At 40.1% G+C, this 10190-nt stretch overlaps 2 protein-coding genes across 2 annotated transcripts; one reads left to right on the forward strand and one right to left on the reverse strand.

Moving 5' to 3' along the window:
* Positions 1-1752: 1752 nt before the first annotated feature.
* On the forward strand, positions 1753-3161 carry LOC103704001 (uncharacterized protein At4g13230-like). Its single transcript, XM_008787115.3, has 3 exons — positions 1753-1863; positions 1969-2082; positions 2797-3161. The coding sequence occupies exons 1-3, from the start codon at positions 1753-1755 to the stop codon at positions 3010-3012; spliced, it is 441 nt and encodes a 146-aa protein (XP_008785337.2). The 3' UTR covers positions 3013-3161.
* A 2946-nt stretch (positions 3162-6107) lies between these two features.
* LOC103703911 lies at positions 6108-7146 on the reverse strand. The gene has a single exon (XM_008786967.4). The coding sequence runs from the start codon at positions 6805-6807 to the stop codon at positions 6406-6408; it is 402 nt and encodes a 133-aa protein (XP_008785189.2). The 5' UTR covers positions 6808-7146; the 3' UTR covers positions 6108-6405.
* Between the last annotated feature and the right edge of the window lie 3044 nt (positions 7147-10190).

Below are 10190 nucleotides of genomic sequence, written 5' to 3' on the forward strand. Positions count from 1 at the left end.
CTGAATGAGATGTGTAAAATTTACTCTACCAAGTTGAAGTTATGATGTGCAAATATTAGGCATTTCCATTGCACATGCAATTGTTAAATGTGATTGGACCCATGGGCCCTTGGAGCCTAACTGATCAATAGAATTAGCACTGGACCTGCGTGGTGCAGGACACTATTATTCAGCGTATCAACTTTTTATTTAAAATGATATATTAGATGCATCTATTATTAGTTTACAGCTTTTCATGATGATATGCATGTCAATCTATTTATGCTTGGGTATTTTGGGTTCAGAAAGGTAAGGGTGAAGGTCTTTCACAGAAAAGTTTGGAGATCTCTTTTTTTTTTATATAATAAATAAAATAAAATAAAAAAGCATGTCTACGTTATGTTAGTTTTTCCTCCATCCAAACAGATGGGGGGAAAACTCAATATTTATTTCATGCCTGTCTTGCATCAATCACTTTTGCATTGTGGGTAATTTTAAGGGGGAGGGAGTAATGGATGCATCCACTTGCATATATTGGTTGTTGACATCACTTAATGTATTCGTAACAATGAAACAGCGTTTGCTGATATAAATGTGTTTAGGTGGGTGTGGAACGATGTGTCTGGTGCTTAAGATTTTGGAAGATTTTAGAATTTTTCACTAACTCAAAAAATCTTGCCGTTGTTGATTGGTGGGCGTTCGCTTAATATTTTTCATGGGATGCATTGGCTGTGAGATTCCTCCCAATAAGCCCAGAGTTGTTAATTCTGAATGCACGAGAATCTTGCTAGAATATTTATATTTTTGAATTTAGGCTGACCTAATTCTCTGTCCTATCATGAGCCATGCCCGGCATTACAAGAAGCCAACTTTGACGGGTAGCAGGGTCGGCTAGAAAGCTGTATCACTGATTAGGTTTTAGCAAACAACTGAATATTAGTTGGTTATGGGACCAGATTTTTCTGGAGACATTTAACTTGCAAAACAAAATAACATAAGCTGTAAAAAGTTGTTTTTGTTTTTGTCAACTTCCATTAGGGTTCGAACTTACATATATACAGGATGAACAATCAAAATTCAGATGCAACAAATGTTGCACTTCATTATAGCTTATTTAAATACATATCGAAATTCTCTCCTTGAACTGTGATGGCGATCGGCTCCTAACCTTGCATCGAGGAGGAAAGAAGGGACACCTCGAGCACCAGCCTACAACAAGAAAGCAAGAAGGGCAGGCACGAGGGAGGAGGACTCAAAAAGTTACAACAGGCGGAGCAATCCGTTACCTGGTTACCACCTTCCCTATTGATACGAGCAGCTTGGTTGAAGGCCAACCAGCTGCTCACAAATCCCTGTTTCCAGACCTAATGTGGATACTAAATGAAAGGATTTGGCTCATTTGGGTCTAGAGGATCGGCAGTGGTGATCGAATGAGAAAGTTATAGATGACGAGATCCACGAGCACCATTCTTTCTTCCATTCAATACCTACTCATTTTTTGATTGGTTTTTCTTTTCTTTTCTTTTCTTCACATCATTTCGCGGTAATTCGCTCGGTCATGTGGGGAACGAGTCAAAAGGCATCAAATAACCAACCGAAACCGCAGATACCGGGTCCCACCATGACACGCCACTCTTCGCCGTCCCCACCAAACGGAAAGAAACCGCCGCCTCCTCGTCTATTAATGCGGCGCCGGCGAGGACAGGCCCTTCTTCAGTTGGTTCCGCTTCTCATACGTCTACCGAAGGAAACCAGTACAAGAGGAGTGGCCAAATGGCTCTCGCTGGAGTCTTCCCCAGGTTCCGCCACCTCGGCCCATCCATAGCTCGAAGCAGCCCATGGAGCCCAAGAATCCTCGCCACCGCCGCCACGAGGCCCTTGCAGGTATTCCAGAGGACGGCATCATAAATTTAAATTCTCCATCGGTTTCAAGCATCCATTTCATTAATGGAAGATGGATTTTTCTCTTCCTCTATCTTCGTCGGTCAGGGGAGTGCAGAGAAGGAGGCTCGAGAGACTCATAAGCATATCAAGGATACGGCATCGGAGGTGAAGAAGACGGCGGAGGATGTGAGGGAGAAAGTCAATGTGGCTGCTGATAAGGTAATTATTTCGTCCATTGAAGTACTGAGATTGGTATTTCAGCATACGCATCTGCAAATAAATGGCTCTGTCTGTTACTTCTTTCTTCTCAGCATGTGGTAAAGAAAATACCAGTTACAGAGCCTAATGAGTACGTCATTTGGTTGCATCAGAGAAACACAGTGATGAAGCAAAGAGTGTAACATAATGAAGTCAAAAAATAAAGTTTTGGCTTCTTGTGAATACTTTGACTTCAGAGAGCTCAACCAACCATGGAACCTAATCTGGACGATGGGTGGATCAAAATCCATGTTGTCCATGTTTCGAGACATACAACTGAAAATTCCTTTTTTTTTTCTCTCTTGATTAATAATAAATGACTTGTTATCCATAAGAAGGACAAGAATTGGCCTAACTTACACCAGCTTCTTGTTACTTCATGAATCTTCTTATTAAAAAAAAAAAATCGGATATTGCTTGGTAATTGTTGGAGAGATCCTGGTTAGGTTAGCAGGAATTATCTAGTTTTCAAAAATCCAATGCATTGTCCGAAGGAATGTATCCTGGATTGATGCATCTCATCATTTTTTTTTCCTCCAAAGAAAGAAACAGAGTAACCTTTTCAAATCGAGAAAATAAAACAATAATTACATGCACCATAGCTAGTTTGCAAGTATAACCAAGATGCTGTTTGGTTGTAATGTTTTGAGTCCTTGCCATTGTGCGGTCTGTTAGGTGATCGAGAAAACCATTGAAGCAACTGGCAAAGTGGTTGATGCGGTACAAGATGGAGGAGGGAAAACGAGGCAAACTGTGAAAGATGCGTGGGGATCGGCCAAAGAGACCGTCCAACAAGTTAAGGACAAGGTGGTCGGCAAGGCAGAAGATAGCAAGGAGAGTATCAAGGATGGTGCTGAGACCCTCAAGCACTCCATGAACACCAAAAAATGATTAAATTCGTGGACTTCGGTGGTGTACTTCAATCTCTCCGAGAGCTCCTAGAGCATTTTTCTGTTTCCTTTTCCGCTGAATCATGTGTAAATAAACTCCTATGCATCTACTAACCATGCATTTATGGATCTCATGTTTTTGGTTTAACATTTCTTTCTTCCATTTTATTATGTCAGAAAAATTACATGCAAAGGCTATTTATAAATATTATGTCTTTGTCATGCTCTAAAAAAATAGTCTGAGTTGCAGAAGATATTTGAGTTGAGCTCTTAAGACTTAGATTTGTCTATCACCTTCTGCACCGTAGAGTGTTGTTCATCGATTGATGACCGACATTAGAAGATAGACAGTTATCAACAATGACATATTGTGTATGCAATACAATTCCATCTTATTTGATAGCTATCTGTCTCTATATTTAAGTGACATAGCAGATATCGAGCATTATATATTACTCTGCCGTGCAAAGCATGCACCGCAGAGGATCCATGTTTATCAACTAATGCAATATATGGTAATACTTGTCTTTGTTCATTGGAGCCAATGTTCGAGATCTAACGGCCTACACTTTCATCCCTGCGAGATCTAGTGATCCTTGCCTTCGCCCACGACATCCCAACCTCCCTGTCTAAAATGGTTGTGCCAACTATTTAAATGTCCTGCCAATTATCATGGAGAGGAGAGACAGAAAACTCTTTCTTCTATCTTTTCTCTTCTCATTTAACAATTATTGTCTGGGTTGGTCCAAATCCAATTTGACTAGATAGCCGAACTGTTTGGATCGCCAGATCAAATGAGTTTTGTAAATTTCAGGTTTTATTACAACCTAACCGATAAAGATGGAAGGCTGGAGAGGGATGAGTTTTGTAAATTTGTCTCTAAAGATGATTCAAATGTTGCACTACAGAGGGCCATGGGTAGTGGCATGGTAGATCTTGGTCCTCCAAAATTTCAAGGATGGAAGGAATTCTATTGATCATGCATTAACCTAGTAAAACATGCTTTGCACGTCGATATTACTAAACCAACCCATCCGGGTACTTTAGGTAGGAAGAACAAATCATTGTATTTCGTATAAATGTTCAAGATCTTGAGCAGTAGCTCTCCAATTTAGATGATCCATGTGCCTTCTCCATATCCATCATATCATCATTATCTTGTTGGACCACTGTCCTAGTTTTTTTTAATCAATGCATAGACCAAGTCTCAGACAATCATAACATTTTCATAATATCATGATTGGCCACAAAAGCCTCCTGCTTTGGCCTGACCAGATAATTCAGCATTGTTTTTATGTCATTAACAAGGCCTTTTAGCAAATAACTGATTGCATGCATTGCAGAGGAAGATGATCTATGATCATTCACATGGCAAGGTTATCCTCCTTGGTGGAACAACAACATGTGTAGTCCCCTATGCTTGCGAGAGTATGCCATAAAAAAAACAAAGGAGAAAAAGAAAAAGTTGGCGAGCTTAAAGTTACCAGGTAAAATTTGTAGAATTCAATGTAGAAGCCATCTAGGACAGGGATCATAGAATTTAGACATGCATGGTCGAATAAGGGGCTGAATGAGATCATCAGTCATGGCTGGATTTGAAGCCAAGTATCAAGACCAAATCGTCCGTGCTATTGCTACCGAAAGATTATTGTAAAATGTATCAAAATATTCCATAATACCTCTCAAATCAGAAACCCAAGGGCCACCGAATTGATTTTTATTTCTGTTGTTGCTGGAGAGCTTAAGGGTACTTTCACTGTTCCTGAGAGCCTATCTGGCTTAGGTATTGAAAGGTCTCCCACTGAATAACATTTAGCAAGAGAACTTCGTGCACGATTATCGACCACCACCTCGCCACCATGAAAGCACATCTAGTGGCAACAATTTCTAAGTCTATTCCCAATCCAATAAAGATTTATCAAGATAACTTGCAGTCACATAATCTTTTATGTGCAATTATTTGCTTTGTTTGGCATCACAAGGCATGAAAAGGACTTGTGCTGCTTATGTTTTGATTTTAATACAGTTGAGGATGCTAAATTTGCTTCAAATCAGACATTGCACCCCACTCATCCTTGCTTATGAGTTGAGTTCAACATTTATCGCTTTTCTACCTTCTAACTGAAACCTAGATTAGAAACAATGCCTCAGTTACCATATTTTTATTTTTTTTAAAAAAAAGGAAGAAACTATATATGCCTTGCCTTTATCCTATACCCATTCCACTCCTATTTAGGTTGGAGTCCAAGGCCCCACACAAACTGATTTTTTTTTTTTTTTTGTACAACCGTGATTCACACACAACAGGTGTGGGTATAGCCCATAAGACCAAGAAGGATAACAAAGTAAAATGGAGACGAAACCGAGGAGTGGTCATCCCAGATAAAGCCTCCGGAATGCTAGGGGTCCAAATGAGGGCCAAAGCCCTGCCATTTTGTTAAGAATGAGACGAGAGGACCATGGGAGGAGACAATACACATGTTTAAAATAACCAATGCACATATCTAGACTAAATATCTAAGGAAACTGTACCTGAAACTTGGTATGATCAATACCTAAATTTCAATACACATGCAAGATATCATTTATTCTAAACTCTACCACAGTAATCGAATTGCTCCTCTCAGCCCTTCTCTCGCCTGTTTATCCATCTCTGTAGCTGAGCATCTCCCATCCCATCACAAAAACACGCGTTCAATCAAATAAATGATTACAAAAGAGTAGATTAGATTGAAGCCAAAAAAACAACAACAAAAAAAAAACTCTATCAAGTTTATAGCAAATAACATTTGGTTATGGGATCATAGACATCCATGAAATATATATTTTTCTCACATAAATCGTTTGCATCACACGCGCAGCGCTTGTCGAGATTTGATACCTTTAGGCTTCAACCAAATTTACAGATAAATATGAGAATATCTTACGCTGATGGAGCATGCGCGTGGAGAAGGAAATGGCATGATTCAGTAGTACGTCCCATTTCATCAGAATGTACTCTAATATTATCCTAAACTAATTTTTTTTCCTTTTTTCAAAAGTATTACTTTCTCTCAGGGAGAAAGGAATATAAGAGAATAAGAGAAGAGCATATTTGACACACCAATAGATTCACAAATGCAAACTTAAACAATGATCCTACCATTCCATCCTTAAATATTTATGACCAAAAAACAAATTAAAAGCCAGTTTCAATGCAGGAAAAGATAGAAAAAGCGAAAGCTCGATTTTTTCTTGGGGCATTCTCATTCCCTTTCTTTCCCTTCCATTTTTGTGTATCTCGGTTCGCTCACCACCTCGAGACTCATGCATGCAGCGAGCAGCCGTCCGACCACCAGGAGATCCACGCCACGTAGCGTTCCGAACGGTGCGGTGTCCCGCGAGCTCTCCTTTCTCACATCTTGAGCCACCGAGCCAGCTGCGTTGGGTTGACGACTCCTGGAATATGGACACCTTCCGCCTTCAGCATTTGCGAAACCTCCACGTATGCCCTCGGCGGCTTGGCCGGATCCGGCTCGGCCCGGACCGGCGGTTCCGGGCTCCTCCCCGGTTCGGACCGGCCCGGCTCCCAGCGCCGGCCGAAGAGGGTCCCCTTGGTGAGGAACTCGTGGGCCAGGTAACCGGCTAGAAGCCGGTTGCTAGCCAGAGCCGGGCGAGCCGCGGCCGCCGCCGCCGCCGCTGAAGAGTTGGGCTCGAACTTGGGTGGCATCTGGGTCCGAGGGGGGTCGGACCCGTCCCGGTCCTTCCGCTTCCTCGACGCCCCAAGTGTCGATCCGGGATGCGCGTGGCTCGACATCCTAGCCGTCCTGTTCGCGCCACGTCACAAGAAACGCCGAAAGAGAAATCAATCAATATAGAAAGAAAGGGACAGCAGAGACCAAACCCAGATGGCCAGATGAGGATGTGAAAAGACGAAATGCTCAGGGCTAAAACTGTAAAAAGAGAAGAGACAGCGAATGGGGCGAGAACGGGAGAAAGACGGCGTGGGGGTGATCGGAATCCGCCACTCCGGTCGTCATGACGGCGGATGGACGGACCTCACGGCCGGAGCCCAGAGAGAAGCGGGGCTCCGAAAGGGATTAAAGAGAGGGATGGAGAGCAGAGAAAAAGGGCAACGAGAGATTTGAGAGGGGCGGATTTCTGGGTAGAGGTTCAGCCACCATATATATAGGGAGACTATTTAAATGAACGCCCTTACTGTGTCGAATAATTCCTAGATTGCCATCAGATCTCGTTGAAATGACGGAAATAACCCTTCATTTGACCCAATATCAAATATAACACAACTTGATCTACGTGAACCAGATTTTGTGGCCGTCTAACTTTCTTTGCTAATATATTTTTTAAATTTTTTTACATAAATACCCATCTAAATATTAAATTTTATATAAATATTCTTCCAAATATATATCTCGTAAAATGCTTGTTTTACTATTTTATCATTATTTTTGTATATGCATCCACATCATCTAATGCTGTTAAAAAATTAATAGTTTCAAATTAAAATAACTAAAATATTCTTTATGTGCAAAAAGCAACATTATAAGTTGAATGCAATAGAAAACAAAAAAAAGTAAATTCAATTTTTTTTATTTTTAATTAAAATAAATATAGTTTGTATTAATAGTATTAGAAGAATTGTTATATTAGAGGTATTTCCGTAAAAACAGTATTTTATGAGATGCAGAGATAAATATAAATTTTAAGAATGTATTTATACAAATTTAAATTTTTTTAAAAGGTATTTATGAAAAAAACCTGCTAATTTGTTAGAAGCAAAGGGAAAAAGTCTCTAAGAACGATGATAGCGGGATAATATGGTCATTTTAGTCATAGCAACCGATATGGATCTTTTAAGTGATTATTGTCCGTCCGATGAAATGATAGGCGTGGGTCCGAGCGGCATCCTTTCCAACGGTGGGGAAGGGCAGTTTCGTGGTTATGGACAGACCGAGGGGCCACTTTGATGCCCTCCAGAATTCCATCAAATGGAGACAGCGACGAGGATAAGTAGTCTCTTAACGTGGGGACTGGGGAGAGAGAGGAGCGAAGGCTACATCGGGAAAAAGAGGAAATCCTTAGGGGTAAAAGCGTCATTCGCACTCGACGGGAGGATGATGGCGTGTTCGGAGCGGGGACGGGAGAGAATCTGGAGACCAACAGGTGATCTCCGTGTGATTGCGCCACGTGTCGAGGCCAGGACTGCGTGTGGCACGACGTCCGTGTGCAAGGGGAAGTTGGGGGGAAACGTGTTTCGTGCTGGGGTACGGATAAGCACCGGCCCGGCTCGCTAACCCGTAATTTTTTCTAAATGACGAAATTATCCTCCTCCATTAAAGAATAATTTATAACTTTGCAGCTCTGGTGTTCCGCGGGTCCAGCGAAATTCGCTGTGCTCCCATCGCGACCGTTCAGTTGAATGGGGCCCACCACTTTGGCGGTTAGGAATATGTTGGGTTTTGATTTGGTGCAACGAGCATGTATTTAACGCCCTTTTCTTAGGATTGTGTTTGGTGGCAAATGAAGCTGCCATTAATTGGAGATGTTCCAAAAGAAAATCACTTGACAAAATATTTTGAAATGGTAAATTTTATGGACCATAAGACCTTAGAAAATGAATCACAATTTAACGCAATTGTAATAATCTTGCTTAAAATGGTCCCATATTCGAGGAAATTGATAAAATAAATATTTATGCTAATGCTATGAAAAAGTATCTTGAAGTAGGAATCTGCATGGAATGGAACCAATATTTATTGCAACATAATCAAGGACGATAATTTAGGTATTGCTATGGACTGATCTTTTCATTTAAAAATGCAAAATTTTTAAATTTAACAATTCATATCATTAGGCTGGTGAAGATACGATGAATTAATATCTTTGGCTGTATCAAGAAATGATGGAAAAGTACAAGTGCATATACTATGAATCGATATGTTTGATTATATTGAGGTAAATCTTTTAATCTTTATTTTGTTGTCATCTTACAATAATTATAATTGAGTCCAAAAACACTTAAATACCCTTCACTATGAAAAATGTTTGCCAAATTCAATATCCCCATGACACCTTTCCATGAAAATTAAGGTCAGGGTCGGCTCAACCCTTAGACGATTGAGGCAGTTGCCTAAAGCTCCGGCCTAAAAACTCTTAGCTATAAATGCATTGAAGCCCTCAAGCCTAAAGACTTTTAGCAATAAATGCAGCATTGAGGCCCCCAAGTCTAAAGACTCTTAGTTATAAATGCATTGGGACCAAAAAAAAAAAACTCTTAGCTGTAAATGCATTGAGGCTCCTAAATAATTTCTAAATAGATTTATTATTATTATTAGTGAGTTCGCCTTAGGTCCCCAAATTCATTGAGCTGCTCCTGCTTAAGGTGCTATGTGCAGGATGATATTGCAGTTTTTATTTCTAGAAAAGAAGAATATATAATTTTTGTTATATATCTAACATTTTCTAATAGGAAATTGTTTCAAAATCACATTTTTTTCCTTTTGTGTAGAAACCTTTATTTTTTAAAAAAAAAAAGAGACAAAAAAGGGAAAAACTCATTTGGTGGTGGTGGTTCCCAACAAGTGTAACAGAAATGCCAGAATACTTTGGACCGATTGAAGAATTTTATGAATCCTTCAAGAATATTGTGCTTCTTTAAAAATTCTATGGAAAATCATCTCTTTGTTAAGACTAGGGTGTGCTTTGGATCTCCTTTAGGATGATTAATTCCTACTGTACTTCGATGCCATTAAGGGCTCGTTTGGTTCGTGGGAAGCATTTTCCTTCCTAGGAATATGATTCCTGGGAAACAAATTCCTAGGAAGAGAATGCCTAGGAAAGTACTTTTGGCATGTTTGGTTGACCATGGGAAAGTGACAAATTTCCAAGGTGATTATGTTTGGTTGGCCATCCACTTTCCTAGGAAAGTTATATATAATTCCTATTATGCCCTTAATAAAAATTAGATTTTTAATGCCTCTTTAATGCTTCTTTAATGCTAAAGGGACTTTTTGGAAAACAGTAAAAATGGAGTGATTCCCGCCTCATGGGAAAGTAACTTTCCCATGTTTCTCATGGGAAAGACTTTCCCATAAAATATGGGAATCACATTCCCATGGGAATACAACTTTCCCTTCTCTCTTCTTTGAAAACTCCAACCAAACAAGAGGCATCTCATTA

Source organism: Phoenix dactylifera, chromosome 5 (genome assembly GCF_009389715.1).
Source record: "Phoenix dactylifera cultivar Barhee BC4 chromosome 5, palm_55x_up_171113_PBpolish2nd_filt_p, whole genome shotgun sequence".
In the NCBI taxonomy this organism is placed as follows: domain Eukaryota; kingdom Viridiplantae; phylum Streptophyta; class Magnoliopsida; order Arecales; family Arecaceae; genus Phoenix; species Phoenix dactylifera.

Coding starts and splice junctions, on each gene's coding strand:
- LOC103703911 (XM_008786967.4), bottom strand. CDS start 6,807: ATGTCGAGCCACGCGCATCCCGGATCGACACTTGGGGCGTCGAGGAAG.
- LOC103704001 (XM_008787115.3), top strand. CDS start 1,753: ATGGCTCTCGCTGGAGTCTTCCCCAGGTTCCGCCACCTCGGCCCATCC. Junction 1,864..1,968: donor CCGCCACGAGGCCCTTGCAG/GTATTCCAGAGG, acceptor TTCGTCGGTCAG/GGGAGTGCAGAGAAGGAGGC. Junction 2,083..2,796: donor TCAATGTGGCTGCTGATAAG/GTAATTATTTCG, acceptor GCGGTCTGTTAG/GTGATCGAGAAAACCATTGA.